The sequence below is a fragment of the Hydra viridissima genome, unplaced genomic scaffold, assembly GCF_058129835.1.
Source record: "Hydra viridissima isolate aposymbiotic clone 2 unplaced genomic scaffold, HvirCarnegie_v1 scaffold_3, whole genome shotgun sequence".
Lineage (NCBI taxonomy): Eukaryota > Metazoa > Cnidaria > Hydrozoa > Anthoathecata > Hydridae > Hydra > Hydra viridissima.
The window spans coordinates 8,104,562-8,130,808 of NW_028324302.1; the positions used below are offsets into that span (position 1 = coordinate 8,104,562).

A 26,247-nucleotide genomic window follows, 5' to 3' on the forward strand; every position below is an offset into this window, starting at 1 on the left:
CATTTCACTGGAAAGTCAATTCTAATTTTTGGTTGAAAATATTTCATTTTTGCAGTTTAAGTAAGTAATAGTAGTAATTTTATGTTCAAATAAAATGGGCTGCTAAAATTTAAAAAAAAAATAAAAAAAACAAAAACAATATAATAGAAAAAAAAGCTAATTAAATTTTATTAGATATCTTAATAAGATATTAAAAATTTTTACATGAAATAATACATTCGTAAAGCTGCCTTAAAACTTAGATAAAGTTTATATATTAAAAAAAAAAAAGAAAAAAAGATATGAAAAGGAAAACTGAGCACGAAAGTTTAAGCGAAATTGAAAAAGAACTTAAAGCTGAGCCTAAAAAAAAGAAAACTGCAAAAGAAGATGAAATTGTGCCAGAGTTAAGAGCTCATGTAAGTTAATTTTTTTGATTAAAATGAGACAAATATCTTTATCATAGCAATAAATATCTTACAACTTGATTTAGTTTATCTAACAAAGAAAAAAGAATCTTACTCTGATAAAAATTATTTTATATTGCAGGAAGAAGCAGAATCAGGAATTTTAGAGAAAATTGTGCTCAGTAACTTTATGTGCCACAAAAAGTTAGAAGTCGCATTTGGGACAAATGTGAACTTTATTATAGGAAGAAATGGAAGTACACATTAACTTATTATTATGATCTAACTATTTTTTCTTTAATTCTAGGTCACACTTTGAAGAATAAAACCTTCAAGTCTGCTGGATGTTGAGGGTTTTTAAGTTACAAAAATAAGTACTTAAAAATTACTACTATAATTTCTTCATTAGGTGGGAAGAGCGCTATACTAACTGCCATTATTGTTGGGCTTGGTGGAAAAGCAAATATCACCAGTAGAGGGAATTCTTTAAGAGGTTTTATTAAAGAAGGGTGCAGGTACTGAAAATGAGTTTCAGGATGAGAAATTTCAATGTACTTAAAAGTATATATTAAAAATATAATTAAAATATGTAGGCATTTATATGATTTCCTTAAATTCAAAATAAATTTTGAATAATGAATTTTGAATTATAAATTTATTTTAATGAAAATAGTTTAGTAATAAGTAATAAAAATAAATAGTTACTACTTTAATCAAAAAATTAGATTTATCAAAAAAGTATAAAATGAAGCGAATTACCACTTCTATTTTTATTTATAAAGTTTATAATTATTATTTAATAAAATAATTTGAATATATTTATAATGTTATTTAAAAAAGAAGCTAAATTAATAATCTCTGCAAAGCTTAGAATTGTATTTATTGGTGGAATCATTATCTTGCTGGAACACAAAGTTTCTCCCAAAAACATCCAGTCTATATGGATGACATTTGATTTTTCAGTATATCATGGTATTGCTCTTTTTTTCATTATCCCATCAATTTTGTAAATATTACTAATCGAATCGCAATATGTTTTACAAAATCTATCAAACATTGGCTAGATGTTTTCTAGTCTCTATATGAACCAACATCTTCATTGATTTTAGACTCCATAGGATTTTCTTTCAAAATTCAAGTGTTCAATTTTATGTTCTTTGGCCCATTGGAACCTTTTCTTTCTATTAATGGATGTTAACATGAGTTTTCTTATAATTACCCTGCTATGATGGTTTACTTTTTTGTTTTGTGATTGATAATTTCTTTTTAACTCTCTAAATTTTTTTTGTGATCCATTGTGTAGACCATTCCATACCTAAATAATTTTGTTGGGTATGGTTGAAAAAAAAAATGTCTCTAATGTATTCAGGTTGTATAAACTCTTCAGACAGGATTCAACAACAAAAAAATTCATAATTTAAAATGATTGATTTTTATTTTTATTTAATGCTGTTTAACATATATACCAAATAATCATATAACAATACAATTATGTAACTTAATGATAATTATTTCTTTTCTTTTTAATCAGTATGTTTTTGTTAGTTTTTGAATGTACAAAATATATGCAATCACTTTTTACTTCTAAAATTTATGCATATGCTAACACAGGGACGAAATAATGATAAAAAGTAACATGGACAAAATAAGAGTAACATAGAAAAAATAAGTTTCAGGATGTTTGCCATTATCTCTTAACAAACATCAACTCTTGTCACCATCTTATATAGTTTTTTATTGTTAATTTTTATTTTATTTATAGAAATTAAATAAGTTCAAATTTCATCAGTACTTAATTACTAAGTTTGTTTACATTTTTGTTTTTTTAGTGCTTGTAGTGTAGTAATCACTTTGAGAAATCAAGGCACTGATGCTTTTAAGCCTGAACAGTATGGACCTTCAATCATTGTTGAACGAAAAATCACAGCAGATGGTTCTTCTTCATATAAAATTAAATCAAAGCAAAGTTTGTAAAAAGTTCTAAAATTGCTATAGATTTTGTTATGGATTATTGTTGATTTTTAACTTTGTTGATATTTGAGATTTAAGTTTAAATTAAGTTAGATATAAAAAAAAATTTAGATAAATAGTTGTGGATAATGTATTTGTTTGTATCATTTAAGCATGATTTTTTGTTATAATTAAAGAACTTTTATAAATAATTAAAATCTTTTAAAATTTTCATCTTTTAAGACCAGGTTATATCAACAAAAAAAGAAGAACTTGTGGCAATTCTTGACCAATTTAATATACAAGTATGTTTACAAACTTTTTATGCTATGAAATCTATATTTTCCATGACAATTTAAACCATACAGGTTCTGTTTTATTTCTTATGAAATGGGTTTTTTTCTATTTTGTAAACTACTTTTTATGCTATGAAATCTATATTTTCCATGACAATTTAAACCATACAGGTTCTGTTTTATTTCTTATGAAATGGGTTTTTTTCTATTTTGTAAACTACTTTTTATGCTATGAAATCTATATTTTCCATGACAATTTAAACCATACAGGTTCTGTTTTATTTCTTATGAAATGGGTTTTTTTCTATTTTGTAAACTATTTTTTATGCTATGAAATCTATATTTTCCATGACAATTTAAACCATACAGGTTCTGTTTTATTTCTTATGAAATGGGTTTTTTTCTATTTTGTAAACTACTTTTTATGCTATGAAATCTATATTTTCCATGACAATTTAAACCATACAGGTTCTGTTTTATTTCTTATGAAATGGGTTTTTTTCTATTTTGTAAACTACTTTTTATGCTATGAAATCTATATTTTCCATGACAATTTAAACCATACAGGTTCTGTTTTATTTCTTATGAAATGGGTTTTTTTCTATTTTACTTTTAAAGTCTTGTTTGTTTTTGCCTGTTAACATTTTTTTAGATTTATTTTATTACTTCTTATTTAGATTGATAATCCAGTCTCCATTCTCACGCAAGATACTTCTCGATCATTTTTAAATACTTCAAATGAAAAAGACAAATACACTGTATATTTTTATCCTTGTTATATTTATTCTTTGAATTAAATGAATTTTTTTTAGACTTATTAAAAATCACAAAGATAAAATGAAAGTATTATTGATAGTGCAAATTTTTTTCTAAGTTCTTTCTAAAGGCTACCCAATTAGAACAAATGACAACTGATTATCAGGAGATACAACAAGAAAAAGAAATTTTAAAAGAAACTTTAAAGTGTAAAAGAGAGGTAGGAGAAGAAAATACTGTTTAGGGGTTTGATTGTTATAAAAAGATCTTTTTATTGTATTTATAATTTTCAACTTTAACTTAATTTTTTTTTCTCTGGTTAGCTTTTTTTTCAAAATTTTTTATTGTACTTTTTTAAACAAACAGGTTATTCCTGAACTTTATAACCAAGTAAAAGTCTTTGAAGAAAAATACAAAGACTTGCAACAATTAAAAGACATGGAGGTTAAGGTTCAAGAATTAAAGAATGAACTAGCTTGGGCCATGGTCCGTGATAAAGAAACAGTATATCCCTAAATTATATAGTAACAGTATATTCCTACTTCTAACTTTTTTTTCTACTCTATGCTCTTGATCTTGTTTTTATTACAAAGAACAATTATATTGCTTCATTGATTGTTTTACACAAAAATGGTTAAATCATTTGAAACCTGAAGATTTGAAAATCTGAAAATTTTAAGTCTGAATCTCTGAAGTATTATTTAATTAAAAAGCTTATAAAATAACAAATTTTGAAAGTTTATACATTTTAAGTATTTAATCTAAAGTCTATTTTGTGGTTTTTTGATCATTTCCTAAAATATAGTTTAATTTCTTTTTTATTTTTAAGGAAATGTTGGATGTTGAACAAGAATTAATTAGATATCAAGCTAAAGTGCCCAACTATAAAAAACATGTATCAGATACTGAGGTGTTTATTTTTGTACTGTAAATAAAAAAAGAATTTGTTTTTTTTTTATCTTTTATTTTCATTTTATTTTTTGTTCATTACAGATATATTTTTCTTTTCAGGACCAAATTGATTTAGTTCAAAAAGCCTATGACAAGAATCAAAAAGAAATGAATTCATTTGCAGAAGAGGTTAACATTATACTTAATGAAAAACTGCAGTTAGAAAGAACTCAACGAGAAATCCGTAATGCATTGAGACAATCTCAGGTTGAAAAGTTTTTTTTTGTAAATGCTTTTGTAAAATAAATTTTGAAATAAACAGTTTGAATTAAATTCTTCTCTTTTTGTCTTCTCATTTTAATAGAACACATGCAAAGATCTTGAATCACAAATAAAACAAATGAAGGAAGATAAAGAATCATTAGTCAAAGAAATTGAAACCATTCGGAATACGTTAGTGTGTTTAGATTATCAAAAAATATTGTAAATGTTGGTTGATCCCCTTTTTAAATGTTTCACAGTATCACAAATTTTAGGAATATGGTGCTAATATTTAGCAATCTTAAGTAATATTGTTATACAATTTTTTCATTTATCTTAACAATGTTTATACATTTAAGTATTGTTAAATAACTCATTTCATACTTTTTTTTTAAAAGCGCTAAAAGAGATGTTGAGTTTGAACAAAAACAAAGGGAGGTGCTAATATCTGAGAAAAAACATACTTTGCAGCAGATTCAGTTACAGTTTAACACTACCAATCATCATATGCAGCAAGTAACTATGGAGATGAGGAGAAAGCAAGAATCTAAACATAAATTTCAGTAAGATCTCCATCTGTGTTAATTGATTGATTTTTTGTTTATACAAAGTTTTTAATCAAATTTAGTTTTTAAATTTACTATCTTACTTGACTAAAGTGATCTTCTTTAGCATTCCTAATTTTAATTAAATTCATAAAAACTTTTTTCTAAAAAGAAAGCAAGTTTAAGCAATTTTTTTTTTTTTTTTTTTATAATTTTAAGGAATGATATTAGAGATGCTAAAAAACTTGTGGATATTAAAAGAAATGATCTTCAGAAACTAGAGTCAAACCAAAAAGATTGTCTTTCAGTTTTTGGAAAGTCAACAGCTGCAATTTTAAATGCTATCAATGAGGCTATGACACAAGGGCGCTTCAGAAAAAAACCAGTTGGTCCATTAGGTCTGTTTTTTGATTTTACAACCTTTTTTAAGTTTTTGATCAGACAAGATGTTTAAAACCAAGTTGATAGCTTTATAAGATGTTTACTACACAAAAATTTTACTTATTCTTTTAGGATCACTGTTAAAACTTAAAGATTATGCATGGGTTCTAGCTGTGGAAAAATGTATTGGTCAAGTTATGGTTGCATATGCATGTGACAATGGTCAAGATATGTTAGTTTTAAAAGAAATATTTCGCCAGAACTGTGCCAAAGAAAAACACCCATCTATTATTGTCAGCACATTTTCTGTAAGACTTTCTTATTTAGAAAAAATATATTTTTTCATCCATATTTTTTACAACCATGATATTAATAACCATATATTAGAGTTGCAGAACTATTCACCATAAACTCAAGTCTAAAGAACTTTCAGGTGTAGAAGGCCAATTGAGTGCTTTGACAATATTCTTAATTTTGTTTATTTACACAAATTGTTTTACACCTTTAATATTGGAAGTTGTATTTACGATTAATTTCAAAGGAGTTTAGAAATAGCTTGTGTTTATATTCATAATATGTTACATATTATGAATATAAACACAAAGTTGATTTTTTTTTTGTTTGTTACACACGTGTTCTCTGTTACACTTATGTTATCTGTTACTAAGTTTTTTTAAAACTAAAATCATGTTTGTCTTGAAACAGACACTAGAGTTAAACATATTTGATAAAATTATTTGCATTTGTTAAAGAGTTAAAATCTGTTTAAGTTTAAATGAGAGTTGGGAATATTTGAAATTTAAATAAAATAGTTCTGTATTTCAGTTTAACAATATTATGTTTATTTTTGCTTCCAGGAATATATTTATGATACAAGCCAAAGTGTAAGCATTAATTTTTATAGTTATTATTTAATTAAAGAGTACTTGTGTTGAACTGTGTATTTCTTATTTTTCTTGCTTATTATTTTGTATAACAAATTTATAGAGACCTCATCCTTCAACATATCCAACTGTTATGGATTTGTTAGAGTTTGAAAACCACATTGTTGCAAACACACTTATTGATCAGGTACTTTTACTTAGGAGCAAAAATTTGAGTCAACATAACTTTTGTATTTAGGTGTTATTTTTTTAAGTTGTTCTCTATTTTAAGGCTGATTATATTTTGGTGCTTAATTTCTACACTAATTATGGATGCATGAATTTGTGCACTTTTGATGACTGAAGGATCAGCAAAACATAAGAGTCTTAAAGTGCTCAGTTAGTTTTCTCAGTTAATTGATGAAAAATTGGGTATCTAGCATAGGATGATAAATAGGACATCCAGTACATTTCCTAAAAATCTATTGTTGTTTGATGACAATCTTCCAACAGGAAACAGGTAAAGGTAATATTGAGGTTGATTTTGCACCAAAATGTTTTTCTTCCTTTATAAACATTGAACTTTTGTCAAATAGTACTGATGGAAGGATGACCTAGTTACAAAAGTGAAAACTTGGGAAGATATTTGTTGTGAATTTTATTGCAGAAAAAGGTCCCAAACTCTCTAAGATTACAACAACATTATCACAAAAGATGAAGCTGAGAAATAATTTTTTTTACAGGTGAAAGACCATAAAAAATACCTAATTATTAAATCCTCACTTAGAAATTTTTTTGTTCTTGATTTGTCCATTCAAATATTTTAATTCTACAAAGAATTTTGTAAAAAAAAAAAGTGTTTTTTGCAGTGGTTCCTAACTAAATCAGCATTCAACAAAAAAATTTTAAGATTTATAAATATACTCAAATTTTATTACGTGTTATGGTTTATACATGTTATGGTTTATGTAAATTAATTAATATTCATATATCAATGCAAATATTCTCTCAGTGTGAATTACAACTTAATTAAATAAGATAAACATAAGTAGGGAAAGTAGGGAAGCAAATGGCACTACTAGATAAGCTATCATTTCTTTATTACAAAAAATGTATTGATATTTACCAATAAAATGGTTAAGTGGTTTTCAAGAATTTAAGTGGTGCTGAATTGGAAAAAGTTTAAAAAAAACAATTATAAAAATGTTATAAGGCTATGATTAAATATCACCATTTGATGCAACATAAAATTTGTTAACTACCTTGATATTACATTGACCTTAAACAATTCTACTTACCAACCCTACAGCAATCAAATAACCTACATATATAAGGAATTAAACTACCTTCTTTAGAATTTATTTTGTTAAGATTATAAGAAAACAAAGCAATTGCGTGTGACAAAATATTAATTAAAGCAAGCTATTGTTACAAATTAAGGTATAATAATAGTTATATTAATAATGGCAAGAAGTATAAATGCAAGTGAAATACACGGTACGTCAGCTATTTGAGAACATGTTTTTAATTTTTTATAAATGATAAAAAGTCAAACAGAAAATATTTTTAATCAAAATCAATTATATAAATAATATAAGATAAACTATTGTTGTAAGTAAAGGGGGGGATTTTATTCAATGAAATCCTTCTCTACTTCAATAACAGCTTCTATTCGAGACCTAAACCAACTGCAAGCGCGCTTGAGATGGCCCTCATCTATGTTATCCATTACTTGGAAAATGGATTCTTTCAGAGAATCTTTGGTGTTGTGGGGATGTTTATTACCATCTCTCTCAATTATGCCCCACACATAATAATCCAACAGATTCAGGTCTGTAGAGTTTAAAGGCCACAAGTTTGGAGTGATGTGATCATAAAAATGGTCTGCCAACCATTCCTAAGTGTTTTGAGCCTTATGTGCTTTTGCAGATTCTTATGGAAAAATGTAGGGCCTTCCATTTCTTACTCTATCGATCCAAGGCTTAACAACAGTACCCATGATTTCAATCTAAGCAGCAGAAGTGGCTCTTAGTCCTTGCGGAAAGAAGTGTGGTGGCATCACATGTCCTTCGTTGTTAACACCCCCAAAACCATAACAGTTGCAGGAAATTTTTTGTGCATGACTGTTGGAACTTTGCAAGGGTCATCACACAGCCATCTTTCATTTCTTCTGTTTACTTTTTGATCTTGATCAAAGTTTTTCTCATTTGAAAAAAACTTTGATCAAGATCAAAAAGTAAACAGAAGACCTTAGACCTTATCAAATGATTCGCTTTGGTGGTCTCGTACATAAACTGACCTCTCCTCATCACATAAGACTTGTAGCGAAGATTTTCATGAACAGTCCTTCAAATTGTGGCTTCTGAAACACCCAGGTCTCTTGCAATGGCCCTCTGAACTTGATGAATAAATTCAGGTGTTCTAGTTGTGTCTAACCATTGCTTGTGCTTTTTATGTTTAGCAGCTTGATTACAATCACCATCATTTTCTTTTAACTCCTTGCAAACTTTAAAAACAAAAGATCGGGCAACTTTAAGAAATTGTGCGATTTGTAAATCACTATGCTCTGCCTTTAATGCCACAATTACAGCATGTCTTTTCTTGTGTAAGTTTATTATCTGTCATTTTTAATTATCTGCAAAAAATAAAAAAATTAATGTATTATAAAGAAATGATGACATTAGGCAATGTTTTCAAATAACTGATGCACCCTGTATTATGTTTCAACCCATCATTTAACAAAAAATATTATTACAAAGGTAAGTAAATCAATCCTTAATTAATTAGACAAGTAGTTTCCAGCAAAGCATAGACTAAACAAAATCTTTAATAAAAACACTTGAAAAGTTAGCTATAACTGCAAATTGAAATTTATAGTAAATTCATACAACCACAAAATTGACAAAGTTGCAGGCCTAAATAAGAAATCATGCAATTGCACCAACATTCAGCAATACCCGATTAAGTAACTTCGCCTAAGTGAAAACACTAAACAATATAGATTAAGTATATATAGACATTAGTGAACTATTTGAGTTGTGTTATGCAAACCACATCAAGTCATTTAAGATAATGAGGTGCAAAAATTACACCAAGTTATTTAAAGAAGTGTGGCATGTAAACTAAAGAAAAAACCATTGATTAAATGGAGTATCATCAGGAAATGTCAGCCTTACCAATTAACCAAAAGAAGATGCACCCTATATTTAAATGAAAAAATTTATTAAATAACAAACATGAACTAGTAACCAAGATTTAGAAATGTAATAACAAGTACAAGCTTGTGTCATTTGATATTAAAGACATATTTTCACAAAAGTTTAAACTTTTTTATTTAGGATTAATTATTTGCTAATAAATTGATAAATCCGCTGCGAAATTTTTTTTCGCAGGGAATTTATCAATTAATTAGCAAATAATTGAGTAGTTTTTTAATCCAAAAATTCATCACAACATCATCAGGCAGCTTTTAATTCATTCAAAATCAACTTAAAATATTGTGAATTTCAAATTAATTTCAATTGCGTGCAAATGGGTCAAAAATCAGTTTCTAGTGACATCAAATGGCAAGTTATTGGTATGGCGCGGACAAAAAATCACACAAACGTTCAAATAGGCAAAATACTTAACATTTCTGAATATTGCATTAGAAAAATCATCAAAACCTGGGAACTTAGCAAGGACGTCTCCGACATGCCGCGTACTGGGAGACCATCCAAACTCAGCAACTGTGACAAAAATGGTATATTCAGAATGAGCAGAGAAAACCCTAGACTCAGCTACAGAAAGCTAGCACAAATCTTCAATGAGTCAAAAAATAATCCAAAAGTTAGCAGAGAGCTCATGAGACGAACATTGTCGGACAAAGGTATTGGAACGTACATAGCTGCTAAAAAACCTATTCTTTCAATCACGGATAAACGTAAACGACGAGTGTGGTCCAAAGAAAGGCTGGACTGGTCTGTAGAACAGTGGGCAAAAGTTATTTGGAGTGATGAAGCTAACTTTCAAGTTGTAAACCGCAAGGGAAGAATCTATGTCAAAAGATTTGCAACTGAGAAATATTCAGACAGGTTTTTGCAACATCGTCGACAAGGCAGTGGAGGTTCGGTTGGCATCTAGGGATGTTTTTCTCACAAAGGTATAGGCTTCTGTGAGCTGTATAAAGGCCGAATTAATCAATACACCTACAAGAACACATTGGAAACATGTTTAGTTCCATCAGTCAGACACTTGTATGGCAGAAGCAAGCAATTCATCTTTCAACAAGACGGGGCTTCAGCTCATACAGCACACTCAATCAAAGAATATTTTTTGAAAAAAAAGTTCAATGTGATGCCCTGGTACCCTTAGATCACCAGATCTCAACCCAATCAAAAATATTTGGTCTTGGATCGACAATCAACTGATATACCATGAAATTCAATCAACTCAGCATTTAAAGCAACTTTTGAATGAGTACTGGCTGAAGGTACCTCGCGTGATGTGCATGAAATTAGTTGAATCAATGCATAAACGAGTTTATCTTTGCTTTAAAAACAAAGGAGGACACTTCAAATATTAATTTGGCTTTTTTTTTCATTTTTTGTTTGAATGTTGCAATTCGTTTAAACTTTTGTGCTTCTTATTTTTCCTATAAGATTTTTTGTAATAGCTTTTTTCTAACTAAATATTAAAATTTTTATAACATGTTCATATTCATTTTAAAGCTAATTACTTTTTCTTTAATAAATAAAAAAAAATTAAATCGATATCATTTTACAGTTTTTCTTTATTAAACAAAAACCAAACATACTTGATAAAAATTCTGCAATCGTTTAAACTTTTGTGAATAGCTGTATATATATATATATATATATATATATATATATATATATATATATATATATATATATATATATATATATATATATATATATATATATATATATATATATATATATATATATATATATTTATTAGGGTGGTCCTTAATTTTCAAAGTTTGATTTTTGTACAGGGCACCCTTGATGCATGCATAAAAAATTCACAAAAAAAATCAGCTAAATCTGAAAACATTTAGAGGTCCCTACCACATATATAATAGTTAAGTATCATGTGGGGTTCTGTGGCTGCATGTCACTAGTTGTTATGCTGGTGAACTCTTTCACTGCACACTATACCGCCTGCATAATTTATCAATATGATGTTACTTATTTATTGTTAAATTATCCAGAACGCATTTCACCAGCTGTCAGCCATTTGTAATCAGACACTGACAGACACTCAATATAACAATAATATTTGATGAATCTGAATTAGTGACTACTGACTCTCTCAGGGAAACTTCCGTAACAACTGACCTAGTGAATACTGGATCAAAAGTGAGTGTTTTCTTTGTTTATTTTTGCTTAAATATTAATTTGCCAAATTATATTGATTTAACAATGAATTATTATAAAACAGACAGAATGACCGATCCGCTGTGCTAAATCCATTTTAAATTGTTAATTAATATCAATTGCCTGAGTGCCATAGTATCGAACTTGACTTTTCATTTATGCACATAATTGTGTATTTTATTTATTGGTTTTAGACCTTGTCAGAGTTTTCATATGTCATTGTTGTTTATTTATATTGCATAACATAAATTTTGTCAGTTAGTTTTCTGAGCTCTATAAGTTTTTGTTAGAAATTACATATAATTTGAATAATTAAATTGGATGGTAACAAATAAAATTTATTATTTTAAGGGAGATGGCCAATGCTTGCTGTAGGACTTCGAAACCAACTACAAGACGAGAAACTGAGTTGTGACTGATAGGCCAAATGTCTGAAATTCTCAGCTCTACAAAGTTACCATCAAAGAATGAAGTCATGGCACTTTTCTTCTATTACAAAGAGGCCACCAAACAGACCGTTCGTGAAGCATCACATTCAACAACTAATGACGTTCTTGAAGTGTGGGCTAAAGCCCGCATCCCGACACGGTTGAAGAAACACGTTGTTGAAAAAGTTGAATGTCTGTTCCATGAATATGACAAACTGAAGAAAAATAAGGAAAATAAAGCAAAGCGCTATGAAAGTCTACTGAAGAAGGAAGAAGAATCGAAGGATGGCTTAGAGAGTCTTTTTGACATTGCTCATGCGGACGCCATGAAGATGACTAGCATGCAGGAGGACAGGGAGTTCCTGTTAGCTCAGCATGAGGCAGGACAACGTGGTAAGTGTTGGCAAAGCCATGGCCAAAAGAGAAAGAGATGTTCACAGTAGAGAAGAAAACTTCAAGAGAAGAAAAGAGAGAAGAACAGGACAGAGTGGCCAGAGAGGAGAAAGCTATTCTTCAGAATTCCGAAAGCGAACAGGAGTCTGGTAATGATAATGAAGCATTTGGTGAGCCTTCATCAACCACAACTTCAAAGAGAACTAAACGTAAACGTGGCACACACAAAATACTGAATGACAAGTTAGCAGTATGTCTGGATATGGCAAAGGTCAGTGATAGAAATGCTGCACTAGTCCTGACTCCAGCACTGCAGCACCTCGGTCATGACCCAGCAGATTTTAATATCAATCGATCGTCCATTCGAAGAGAAAGGATGAAATGTAGGCAGAGAATGGCAGAGAACTTGAAAGCAGAATTCAAGCCAACAGTTCCACTAACAATACACTGGGATGGGAAATTGCTGGAAGATATCAGTAGCAAAAAAATTGTGGACCGGCTCCCAATCCTCGTGTCTGGACTAGGAGTTGACCAACTTCTTTGTGTACCGAAGCTGCCATCTGGAACTGGAGAAGCTGCAGCAACAGCTGTTTATGATGTAACTGTAGCGTGGGGCATAGCTGATAAAGTCAAGTGCGTGTGCTTCAAGAAATAGTGGTCCAAGAAATGGTGCTTGCATCCTACTGGAGCAGAAGTTTGACAAAGATTTGCTCTGGTTTGCTTGCCGTCATCACATTTTAGAAATAGTCTTAGAGGCAACGGTTACTCTTTCTCTTGGCCCTTCAAAGGGTCCAGACATTATGATTTTTAAAAGGTTTCAAAGCAGTTGGGAAATCATTGACCGGTCAAACTTTCAGGCATCTAGTTCGAATGACATCGTGCACAGTGCCGTTTCCAGTGTTGCAAATGAAATTATTGCATTTGCTGAAAACCAACTGCAACAGTTTCAGCCTCGTGATGATTATCGTGAACTGCTAGAGCTGACAATAATGTTTCTGGGAGGCGTTCCATCTCAAGGATGCTCATTCAAAGCTCCGGCAGGACTGCATCGAGCCAGATGGATGGCCAAGGCTATTTATTCATTGAAAATATGGATGCTGAGAAGCCAGTTCAAGATGACAAAGAAAGAAGAGAAGGGAATAGCAGACGTGTGTCTTTTCACAGTGACTCTGTATGTCAAGGCCTGGTTTAGAGCGCTGTCAGCGCCATCTTCGCCTCGTGTTGATCTCGAGCTTATCAAGGAGATCGACAAATACAAGGCACAGAATCAAGCAGTCTCTCAGATCGCAATGAAGAAAATTTTAGGACATTTGTGGTACTTGTCAGAAGAACTGATTGCATTGGCTTTCTTTGATGACGAAGTCTCCGATGACACTAAACGTCTGATGGTCAGTGCCCTGCAAGCACCGGGTGCAGAATATCCTTTGAAGAGGATAACTGTTGATCCTACGCTGGTGAGCTCCAAGAACTTGGAAGACTTTGTCACCGAGAGCAGTCGTAGATTCTTCACCATCACTGGTCTACCATCAACTTTCCTCAACAAAGATGTGAAGCTCTGGCCTGCAGATGCTGACTATCAGTTGGCGAAGAACACTGTCAGTAGTATGAGAGTTGTGAATGACATAGCAGAACGTGGAGTTGCCTTAATGGACAAATACAACAAGCTGCACACAAATGATGAGGAGCAGAAACAGTGCCTTCTCTTCATTGTAAAGAAGTACCGCCAGCGATTTCCTGATCGAGCGAAGAATACCCTGGCAATGGACTAACTAGACGGTATTTGTCACTTTGACAATCTCAACACAGAAGAACAATAATAATTACAATATGTAACACTGTAACAGTTGTTTAAATGTGCTTCAATAAAGCAATTTTGTGCTCTGTGATCATATTTGTCCTAATCATTCATATTGTAGAATACTGAGCATATGAGCCTTCTGTGGGCACTTTTATAGATATAAACTCTGCGGTAGAGACCCCTAAAATGTATTTTTTTCAAAAAAAATTTTCAGTACAATTATTTTTTCATAAACGTCAACCATTAAAGGGGGTGCTCCATCAGAAAACTAAAGAAAATTTTTTTTGTAATGAATAAGGACCACCCTAATATATATATATATATATGTCTTTAATATCAAATGACACAAGCTTGTACTTGTTACTATACTTCTAAGTAGTCCTTAATATCAAATGACTTATAGATCTTTCAACTGACTTTTCTAAAAAGAAAATAAAGTTTATGTTTTTTAACTTTATAAGCATGTTTGTATTTGTTTGTACTCATAGTGTGGTATTGAATCAATTATACTGGTAGCTGATCCAAAAGAAGCCAGAGACGTAATCTGGAACAATAAAATCCATAATGCTCATAAGGTTTGTGTTATAGATTTAGATGTGTATGCAGTGATGGAAATTAGTATTTTTATATGTAAGTTTTTTACAGCACAGGTGACAAAACATTGGGTACTCTCTGCGCACTGGCACAAGTTAGGGAATTTTGATACTTAAAATTTCGGCAGATATGGAGTAAAAATAAATTTTAAGTTGGATACCTTGAAGTTGTGCTGCTTCATGACTTTAGAACAAGCTATAAATTAATATGATTGGTATCAGGAATGCTTAGCGATATCACACTTATAAAATACAACCAAAAAATAAAATTTTTATTTTTTGGTTGTATTTTATAAGTGTGATTTAGCAGACCCAATATTTTCCATTAGAAACCCAAATATTTTCTGCCAAAATGAGTTTTTTCAATAAATTTTAATCTTATAATATTGTAGTTTTTGTTATAATAATTTATAATATAATAATTATATTATAGTAATTTAATTTTTCTGAATTCAAAGCCTAAAATAATAAAAAAGTGATAGAAGTCATACAAATATGAAATTTAAAATTTTATGAAAGTTTAGTTGATCATGAAGAATTTTCTTTTCTTTAAACTTTTTACCAAAAATAATATTTTTTGATTTATTGTATTTTTCATAGTTTAATTTGATCTAATTACTATAGAATTTAAGATAAAATTTTTAATTATGGGAGTTTGTAATTTATTTAAACCAAATGAAACATGCTTTTATTAAAGACTACCTTTACTAACAAACATGCTTTTATTAAACCTTTACTAACAAACTATACAAGATTATTTTTAAGATTAAATTTAAAAAGGAAAAGCTTTTATTAAAGACTACTTTTACTAAAAAACTATACAGTTCTGTAAGGCTTAACAAATAACAGCACTTGCTAACTCTGTCCCATTTAAACATATTCTATTAAACTTGAAGTTTTTATATCATACCTCCTAATGTTTACCTATTATAAAGTTTTAAGAATTAGGTGGCCTCTATTCACCAATTTATATGTCCAGTTACTTTTTTCTTGTAAGAAAAATTTTTCACTTGTATTTGCATTGAAAAAGAATTTTATTTGTTTCAATTAGAAGAGGAGTAATGACTGAAAGAGTAATGATTTATTTAAATTTGTTTGTACTTGAAAGCAGCTGTTTCTATTGTTTGTACTTGAAAGCAACTGTTTCTATTGCAGGCATTGAGTATAACAGGAGCTGAGATAATTGGTGGACGAATGTCAAAGTTTTATCCAAATAGTCGAAAACATGCAACATACTTTCAGACTGACATTGCTCAAATAATGAGGTTGTGATGATTTTATGTAATTTTATTTAAAAAATGAATTCTGTTATGGTTGTATTAGATTTAATTTGTTGGTCTTTATTTTAATTTGTTTAGAAACACTGAGCAAGAGCTTCTTTCAGCCCAGCATTTGTTGAAGACCTTAAACGAACAAGTTCAAGTTTGTAGCAGCGAAATCCAAAAAGATCAAGTAGTTTTGATAATTCATTTTTTAAATATTTCTTTATAGTAAAAAATAAGAAATATATTTAAAAATTAAAACCAGTTTTTATTTTTCAAAAGTTAATAGCTTTTTTTTTTTTTGGCAAACATTTAATTTCATTTATTTATTTATCAATTCATTTATTTATTTACCCAGTTGATTTGTTTATTTAGATTGAACTTGATAGAACACGACAAAAAATTCAGCATGAGCAGGATCAATTAAACAACACTGCAATGGTAATATGTGGTTGTTTACAATTTATTTTTGTGGATGTTGTTGTCATTACGTCCTGTTTTGTAATGGCTAACATCAAATTATGAGGCTAATCTAAAATTCAAAATGTTATCCAGGAAATACAAGAGATAGAAGCTTTTGAAGTAGAAAAGATTCCTGATGCTGCTGAACTGGTATTTATTTTTATTACGTCTGTATAACTATAATTCACAAACATTTGATCTAAATAAAAAGACTTTTAATAGATTTTTAAGTTTTAGTTCTAAATTAATATATTCAAAATGCACTGGTTATCAGCTCAGTTATCAGCAATCTCATTTATTAAATTTGAATAGAGTAGTTAAAAATATGAAGAGTTTTTAACAAAACCTAATAAGCCTTAAACCTAGTCTTTGTTATGAAAAGTTTGCAGTGATTGGTTTTTTTGAAAGTCTATCCCCTTTGAAAAACTCAAACTCAGATTTTAGTTTTATTTTTGTAATGTGATAAGAAATAAAGTACAATAGTGTTTGAAATGGAATTTTTTTAAGGTCAATGATCTTATGGAGTGTGACAATCAATTAACAATTTTAGAACAAAGTGTAAGTCATTCACTTTATTACTTTATTACATTTAATGGAATTAAATTTTCTTTCAAGCATAAAAATTTTTCTAATTTTGATATTTTTAAAATATACTTTTAGCTAAATGAATCCAAAGAGACATTAAAAGAAAAAACTCTTGCTCAATTAAATCATAACGAGCTAATGAAAGTTAACGCAGATCGATGTCAAGAGGCAACTGTAAAGCTTGAGTCTCTCCAGGTTTTTATTTTTTTATACTGTATAAATTTTCATGTAACTTTATAACTTTTTTAAAACTCTTTAAAATAAACTTTCTTAAAAGATTTGCAAACACTTTCCTTGATGCTTTTTTTTGTTTTAGTCTGACATTAACAACAGTGAAGCTGAGATTCTTACACTAAAGAACAATAAAACACATTATGAAAACAAATTTAATGAGTTGATGATAGTTGTTAATGAACTGTTAGCAAGACATAGTTTGCTAAAAATTGAATTTGAGGTAACCTCGATACTAATATTAAAGTATGTGTTTTCAGTAAAATATATATACTCATATATATATATATATATATATATATATATATATATATATATATATATATATATATATATATATATATATATATATATATATATATATATATATATATATATACACACACACACACCACACACACACACACACACGCATGCATGCACACTCAACAAGTTAAATCTATCTTTCAGAAAGAATGTGATTTGTTTTTTTTGTTTTTTTTTTCATTATTATGTACCATACGCAGGATGCATTCTCTTAAGCTCTGTTTCAGTACAGCTCAACTTATTTTTTCTTTGACTCATTGTGCTCTAGATGTTCTCATGTTCAAGTTTTTTTCTTTACATCTTTTGAAAAATATTTTATGCCATTTACTTTATTTTTTAAACTGCTAAAAGTTTTTTTTTATAAAATTCTAATGGATTTGAGTTTCTAAATTGATGATAAAAGGTGATTGGTTAATTTTTTTAAAAATGAACATAAGAATTTATAAATTTATTAAGCTATCAATAAATGGGGATTAAAGATTAGGGGATTATGATTGTTCATTAGATTCTATAAGCTTTGTCTTTTTAAATAAAAAGAAAACACAGCAGCAAGCTTTGCAATATTGTGAAGAAGTAAAATCCAAAAGAAAAGTTGAAAGTTTGGAAAGTGAAATTGTTCGGTTTCAGAAAAGAATTCAACGTGAAGAAGCCAGGTAACTAGAATTAGCTAATTACTTAGAAAACAAATAACTCAGAAATTTGTTTCTCAAAAATATCAATAATTGATCTTGTTTAATATTTTTAATTTGTATATATATTTATTTTATTATATTTTATTATAATTTATATATATTTTATAATTTTAGTCGTGGAAGTGCAGATGCAATCACTCAAGAATATCAAAATGCACTTAAAAGATACAATGATACTAAATCATTGATAGAAAGACACATAAACTTCAGGCGGGTATGTAGCAAAATAATTACATTTTATCTATAACAAATGATTATAAAAAAACTGCACTTTTTTAAAAATGGTGATAGTTCCCTTAAATTTGAATACAAAATTTTTAAATAAAATTTAATAGACTAATCTGCACAGCCTCTGTATAGCTTCAAGATCGATTCTTTTGGAAAGTATATTTATTCTATATTCAACTAATTAAGTGCTTCAGCGTGTCAATGGTTTTTATAAACTTCTCCTTTCAAGATTTCTCCTAAAGTCTTAAAATGATCAGCATTCTTGAACATTTTGAGGGTTTTCTTTATTCTCAATAAAGTTTATATTTTTTATAAAAAGTTTACAATAGATTTGGTGTAATTGATAGATGCTAAGTCAAACCAGAATATTATTGACCATCCAAATGTTATGTTTCAATGAAATTAACTAATCTTTTAACTAAGTATTCTCTTTTGCATATTTATTTTGGTTAGTAGCAAGACCAATTGGAGCAAAATAAGGGTTAGAAACTGGTTCAGATAAGAAACACATCCAAACAAGCAATTTTTTCTCAAATTTGGCAGTTAAGCTAAGTTTACACTTCCAGGAGTAAAAAAAAATTATTATTATTCAACTCTTGTTCTTTGCTTCTTTCATAAATCTTTTTTTCTTTCTACATTTTAATCTATTAACCAGACTACTTTCCAATAAACACTTTGGCCCAATTCCTTTCTCTCCACAAAATATTATACTAAATATGGTAGATTTTGGAATATTTTTTGCTTTAAAATAGTTGTTTGTGTAAATTTTCTCATGTAAAGATAAATCCTATACAAATGTTCACATAAGAGTATTTGGCTAAAAAAATTTTTTTGGAAATTTCCCTTGCCACTAAAAGAAATTACTTTTTAAACAAAAACTACCAATTTTTTTTCTATTTTTCATAATTGTCTTGTTTTTCATGTGCTATTGCTATTTTCAACTATAAAATCTCAACAAGAAAAAATTCATGTAATAGTATATTTGGAAATCCTTACAGTGTCATCCAAAGAAAATTCTACCAACCAAAACTTATGCTTTTTAAATCAGAAAGAATTCATTGTTTGTTTGTTTAGTAAAACACCAACTTCAAGTTTCTGCTTGGGGAAAAGCTGCTATACAAACCATTGTCTTCAAACAGTGTTTTTATTATCTATCCAAATTGGTAGAAGTTGCACAGAGACTTAAAATACTTAGAGTGAAAAACTTAGAGACTTTAGAATGAAACAAGATCATCAGCTGTATGAAGAGGTTTTATAAAGTCTTTTGAGAAAGTCTTTAAAGTCTTTTTACCCTCAAAAATCTTTTAATAACAAAAACAAAAATTATAAACTTATTATTAAACTTATATAAACTAAAATTACAAATGTCAATGTCAAAGTTCCATTACTAGAGTGGGTTTTTTGGCTTGATCAAAAAAGGTTAAGGAATATGCTAATTGGTAATATAGACAAAAAAGAAACCAAGTTACAAACACAATTTTGCAGAAAGTCCAAAGAAGTTGCATCACGTTAAAAATAGTATTAGTGTCGTATCAGCTTCCACTTTCTATGATGATAAAATCTGTCAAAATAGAGATGTTTACATACCAAAAAAATTTTCAAGTGAAAAGGACAAATTAGTAATTATCTTCATTGAAGAAATTACTAAAATGCCACAAAACAGAGTAAGTTTCCAAACTTGTGTTAGATAATGGAATTCACTGGTATATCAAATAAGAATGCTTGTCAATTAATCAATGGTCTTCTAAAGGACTTGAAAATAGTTTGCTGATAATATCTTAGCAAACAAAAGTTCAAAGATGACAAGGATATTATTTGCGTTGGATTTGATGGACAAGAGTAGAGAAGTATTTTTATGATAGAAAAATAATAAAGTTTGAAATAGAAAATGATTGTGCTGTTGTTGTTTTTCCTGGTGATAGAATATTGATTATGTTGTTTCTTAATCAGAGAAGACTATTTATGTATCACATGAAATAGTTTCTGTTTTGAAAGTTTCTTCAAAAGAAATTTTATAGAATCTCTGCAAGTTTTAGTTGCAGATGGTACAAATGTAAATACAAATATTAGAAATAGAATCATTCAAAAAATTGAAACAACAGCAGTTGGTAAACAGTTTCAATGGCAAAAATATATTGTTTGCAATGAGATCCCATTTAGGAATGTGTTTAAACTGATGGTTTAACTACAGGACCAGCTTCAGTTGGACGTAAAACTGGAAAGTCAATTCAAGTTGAAGTTTAATACCAATTATAGACTTTAAGTGCTGCAAGTGTGAAAATAGAACAGGAGTTGTGGGTAAAGAAGTAAAAATCTTATGGAAATTGCTGAATCTTCCAATTGAACAAGGTTAATCTACAATGTAAAGAAAAATTTTAAATGTACTATAAAAATACGAAAAAAAAAATCACAGAAAACCAGGAATGCAACACTTTACCAACATTTTCAATCTAACTGATAAAGAAGTAGAATGGTTGTGTCAGGTGATAGATGGTTGTGTCAGGAAGATAAAGACTTCTGTAATATTCAGATGTCAACAAATAGAAGAGCTGGCTATTGCATTACAATTGAAAATACACAAGGAATTCATCCTAGAAAACCAAATTTATTGAAACAAAAAGTCAGTCAAGATACCAATCATGAATTAAGTAGTGAAGATGAAGAAAATTTTTCACTGAAGAAGAAAAACAAGACTCTAGCAGTGGTTTTGAATTTCGGTGACAGCAGCAAAGCTGAGTACAAGAAAAGCACACAGTCTAAAAAACTTTTGCGAGAAAGTCGAATCTCTAGCTTCAAGTCAAAGTGGTGTTTACAAAGCTACAATAGAAGCAGGAGAAAAATTTAAAAAACATCCTATGAAAGCTCTAAAAATCGAAAACTGGAGCTTGCACTTTGATGGGAAACACATAAAGAATACATAGTATCAAGTTGTAGTTCTAAAAAATGAAATTAGAAAAGTTAAACTAAAAAAACTAAAAGCATCTTTTTACAGTTCTGGAAATGCTCTGAAGGTATTGGAAAAAATTTGCTACAGAGATATGGCTTCCTTCATTACTTAGTTACTTGTTACTTTAGTTTCTCCGATGTAAGTTTGCTAAATATAAGTAAGCAATCAACAACCCACCAATCGCTTTGCCGTTTCTTCAAAAAACAAAAAACAAAAACAAATGAGTAAAATTTTAGGATTTGTGTGCAGAAAACGCAAAAGTTTTACTTTTGTGACGTTGGAATTTTATAATAACAAATCCAGAGTAATGTTGGATTTATAAAAAGAAATCTTAAATAATAACTTAGAATCCCACGATCACAACGTACGCATCATATTTTGAGTATATCAAAAAATATGATGATTGTACAGGTATGATAATAATTTATTATGGAGTGACCAGATGATTTAGTAAAATAAATTGATATTTTAAAACTATAGATTTCCTAAATATTTGAAATTATTTAAATAATTTAAACTTACTAGTAATAAGAATTTTTGAAAAGTTCTAGAAACAATATTTTCCTAGTTTGAATTGAATTGATATCGATGCCTCAGACTATGATGCCTAAAGGCTGCGAGGGCAGACATCCAGAAAAAAGCTGTACACTAAAATGCTATTCAGTTTTGGAATATATTTCATTTCAATTGGGTTATTTATCCTAACTGGACACCATGCATGAATTCATGCAACCTTTTATCGTTTAATTTTAAGTTTTAATATTAATGAAAAATTGTTTCGATATTATTTTGTTATAATTGCCATAATCATTTTGGATTATTGTTATTGTTGTTGTTGTTTAAACGAATTTACTTACTCTTTTAGTTGATCGAGAAAGCTTTACGCAGGCGCAGTGATCGGTTTATTAAATTTCAAAAGTATATAACTGACCGTGCCCGATACAATTTTCTCATGCTACTTTCTCAAAGGGGATATTCCGGAAAGTTAACATTAAATCATGATGAAAAAACGCTCACTATTCAAGTAAATATGGCGTTGCACTCTTTTTTAAAATATTTTTTCGATTTATCATGAACTTGTATAACTTGTATAATTTGTATTTCTAACAGTTTAAGTTTTATTAAATGGCCAACCTTTAGGTGAACGTGGAAAACGCAACTGGTGCTTCGACTAACGATTCAAAATCACTCTCTGGAGGAGAGCGTTCTTTTTCGACTATCTGTTTTATTATGGCTTTATGGGAGGCGATGGAAGCCCCTTTCAGATGTTTAGACGAGTTCGATGTATTTATGGTAAGTTCGGCCTTGTTTTATCCGACGCTAATTTTGTAATTAAAATGTTCTTTCGGTTGCTGTTTCATTTGTATTAACTTTAAGTATGAAAACTCTTGCTTCTAGGATATGCTTAATCGAAGAATCTCTATGAATATGCTAATGAAATTAGCAAAGGAAACAGAAGAACGCCAGTTTATTTTGTTGACTCCGCAAGACATGAGGTTTGTTAATTGAATTATAAGTTTATTCAACTTAAAAATCTTCGAGAGAATTGTGCGCTCACTTATCTCTTGTTTGTGGTGTTGTTTATAAGTCCGGTATAGTTAAAAGAATATTAAGCAAAAAACTTTTTCAAAGTGTTTTTGTTCATAGAAATATCAATACCTGCTTTAAGAGTAACTGGGAGCAGGGAGAGGGATCTTTTTTATTGCTGAAATTAAAATGTAGTGTACGTTAGTTTTTATTTTAAGAATTACAACTACAAGCACATCTAAAATACGAGCTCTTGAATTTGCAAAGCACAAAACATTTCAATACTTGTTTCTAAGTATATGAAGCCTGACCATTTGCTTTTATGAAAATAAAAGGAAAATATATTTTCCCTATATTTTCTTATTCTTTTCTTATACTTTATATCTTTTATCTTTTATATCTTTTATTCTTATTCTTTATATCTTTATTCTTTTCCATAATTTAGCAAAAAAAATACCCATTACACATTGACTTAACATTTGGAGAAACTAAAACAACATTGCTAGAAGATAACCGTATAAAAAGATTTAGTCAAACATAAAAAGAAAAGAATTTTGTAAGCAAATAAAATGGTGGCAGTTTTTGAAGAAGTGAACAATCATGTTTTCTCCCCTTTTGAGAAATTGCTAAACTTTTGTAAATGGGGGTTAGGGGGGGATTATTTGGTTTTATTATCTTAGTTTAAAATCTCAGTAAGCTTAAAGGGGTATGCCCCCCAATAATTTAAGACTTTTTTTTTAATTATTTCAAAAAAATAATAGGATTGTTTTTAAATAAAAATTTAACGTAGAATCCAAATTTAGATGATTCAAAACTTAAATATTAGCAATTTTGTCTCAAAAATTGAATTTTGTTCATCGCATAATAATAACCATATATAAAAAAAATTTTGAACTTAAAAGTTCTTTTTCATAAAATAAGAGTTTTTTTCGATAATCGAACTTTAGCAAATCATATCTCCTAAGCTATAGATGGTAGAGTGGTGAAATTTTCAGGGTATATTTTTATGACTTGTACTTGCAACTTAAACTAAAAACATTTGAGTTAGGTCTTTTAAACCAATAAATAATTTATATTTTATATTGTCCCTATTTTAAAATATTTTGATCAAATACTATGGGGAATCGAGGCAAAAATTATATATTTTTTTAGTTTAAGTTGTAGATCTTACTTTATAGTCTTGTGTCAAAGTTTCATTTAGATATATTAAACAGTTCTTAAGTTATCAATTGCTAAAAAATTTGACTTTTTCTTGAATTGCAGCCATTATGGACGACTGCAATCTTTTTTTTAAAATTCTTTTTAGCAATTTTGCACTAATTTTGTAGGATCTATAAAATATATCGTTCCATTGCATGCAACACCAAGTTGTCATTTTAGGTTTAACAGGGGGCATACCCCTTAATAATCCATCTAAAAAATCTTTAATTGAATTAATTTTTTGTTTTATTAATCAATAGTCATTTTATTTATTAGTAATGTGACTAGCAGCAACAACGTCAGGATATTTAAACTGCGAGATCCAGAACGAGGTCAACAGACGATTTCCTTTGAACCCAGACCAGTGTAGTTTTGTTATGTGTATAGAATATATTTTTTGTTCAATTTGATGTTTTTTCAATTTTCCTCGAATACTTTTTTTTATGTATATCAATGTTGGCATTTTACAAATAATAAGAACCCATTTTTGGTAAAATCAATATGAACAAAAGGCTGTCGTTTTTAAGATCGTTTTGAAAGCCTCAATTCCATTGGTTAGTTCTGTGGCGGACAATCTCAATAATGTAGAGACGGATTGGAAATAGAGCTGATTGAATAATCTTTCAGAATCGCATTCTAATTTAAATTAAAATCAATGCAAACAACAACTTGTCACACGGCTCATGACCGTTGAATCAGGTTAATTGACAGTAAAATATTGTCAGTTAACCTGATTGGGTGACCATTCTGACCACTTTTGTTGATGAGAAATTCTATACAAGCTTAATAAGCTCGAAATAAAAACTTTAAATATATTGTGAGCATCATTTTCATTGGCCTAATGGGCAGAAGAAAAAAAAATTGCTCTGATAATGAACTTAATAACGGGTGATTACTAAAAATCTGGACAAAATTGCTTACATCATATTTCTATATGCAACTAACACTTATTTTTTCAAACAATTTTTAAAATGTTGCAAATTTATTCTTCTTTTGAAATATACATTAACTTTTATATAAGTATTTTAAATTTAGTATTAAAAATGACGTCAAACGAAGAGCTCCAGAGAAAACGTGTGTACCAGTTTTATCAAGAAAATTCAGATAAACCTAAATCATTCACTGTTTCTCATTTTGAAGCAGAAAACTTATCAAGATTGGCTATATATGGAATTATTAAACGTGTAGAAGAAGATAAACCATTTGAAAGGCAAACTAGTAGTGGTAGGAAGCCGAAAATAATGACTAAGCGCGCCATCAGTCAACTTACCCAGCTTTTTGACCATAAATGTGGCATTTCTCAGCATATAGCTTCAAAAAAGTTCAAATGTTCTCAGCCACTTATTTCTAAGACATTGAAAACCAAAACATCAATAAAAAAAAGAAAACAAATGAAGATTTCAAGTCGAACTGAGAGCCTGAGAGCAAAAAACCGACGTTTGTGTGGTCAACTTTATAAAAATTATAAAGATTTTATTTGGGTTCTTGATGAAGAGTCTTATTTTACTCTCTCGAACAGCCAAATTAATGGTAATGATAATTTCTATTTAAGTAACATCGAATTAACACCAAACAATGTTAAATTCAAAGAAAAAAAGAAATTTGAAGAAAAATTATTGGTTTACGTGGTCATTTCGCTTTTTGGCCTATCAACTCCATACATTGTACAGTCTGGAACAGCTATTAACCAGCGTATTTATGTTAATGAATGTCTGACTAAAAAACTATTACCACATATCAAACAGCTTCCAAAAAATACCAAATACATATTCTGGCCTGATCTAGCAAGTGCCCATTACTCAAACAAAGCTGTTAAGTTTTTGAATGAAAATGGTGTAAAGTTTGTAACAAAAAGTGAAAACCCTCCAAATATGTCTGAATGTCG

At 29.1% G+C, this 26,247-nt stretch overlaps 1 protein-coding gene across 3 annotated transcripts; it reads left to right on the forward strand.

The window, feature by feature from the left end:
• Window positions 1-114: 114 nt before the first annotated feature.
• LOC145202344 (structural maintenance of chromosomes protein 6-like) lies at window positions 115-24,767 on the forward strand. 3 transcript variants are annotated; one of them, XM_090080808.1, is made up of 30 exons: window positions 115-398; window positions 529-643; window positions 796-901; window positions 2,216-2,352; window positions 2,580-2,641; window positions 3,310-3,390; window positions 3,507-3,608; window positions 3,755-3,892; window positions 4,218-4,298; window positions 4,400-4,546; window positions 4,644-4,732; window positions 4,939-5,103; window positions 5,305-5,483; window positions 5,599-5,774; window positions 6,324-6,350; window positions 6,454-6,537; window positions 14,818-14,904; window positions 16,078-16,187; window positions 16,281-16,374; window positions 16,560-16,625; window positions 16,740-16,796; window positions 17,154-17,204; window positions 17,307-17,426; window positions 17,548-17,685; window positions 18,306-18,421; window positions 18,575-18,674; window positions 22,501-22,659; window positions 22,776-22,928; window positions 23,034-23,131; window positions 24,639-24,767. In XM_090080808.1, exons 1-30 carry the CDS (start codon window positions 282-284, stop codon window positions 24,730-24,732), a joined length of 3,249 nt encoding a protein of 1,082 aa, XP_089936934.1. In that variant the 5' UTR covers window positions 115-281; the 3' UTR covers window positions 24,733-24,767. The 3 variants fall into 3 exon arrangements, with proteins under 3 accessions (XP_089936934.1, XP_089936935.1, XP_089936936.1); XM_090080809.1 differs by having other exon boundaries at window positions 241-398; window positions 3,755-3,918; XM_090080810.1 differs by having other exon boundaries at window positions 241-398; window positions 3,755-3,912.
• Window positions 24,768-26,247: the final 1,480 nt, after the last annotated feature.

Excerpts from the sequence above, each read along its gene's own strand:
- LOC145202344 (XM_090080808.1), top strand. The coding sequence starts at position 282 with ATGAAAAGGAAAACTGAGCACGAAAGTTTAAGCGAAATTGAAAAAGAA. Across the intron at positions 5,775-6,323 it reads TTATTGTCAGCACATTTTCT|GAATATATTTATGATACAAG; the intron begins GTAAGACTTTCT and ends TTTTGCTTCCAG. Across the intron at positions 6,351-6,453 it reads TTTATGATACAAGCCAAAGT|AGACCTCATCCTTCAACATA; the intron begins GTAAGCATTAAT and ends ACAAATTTATAG.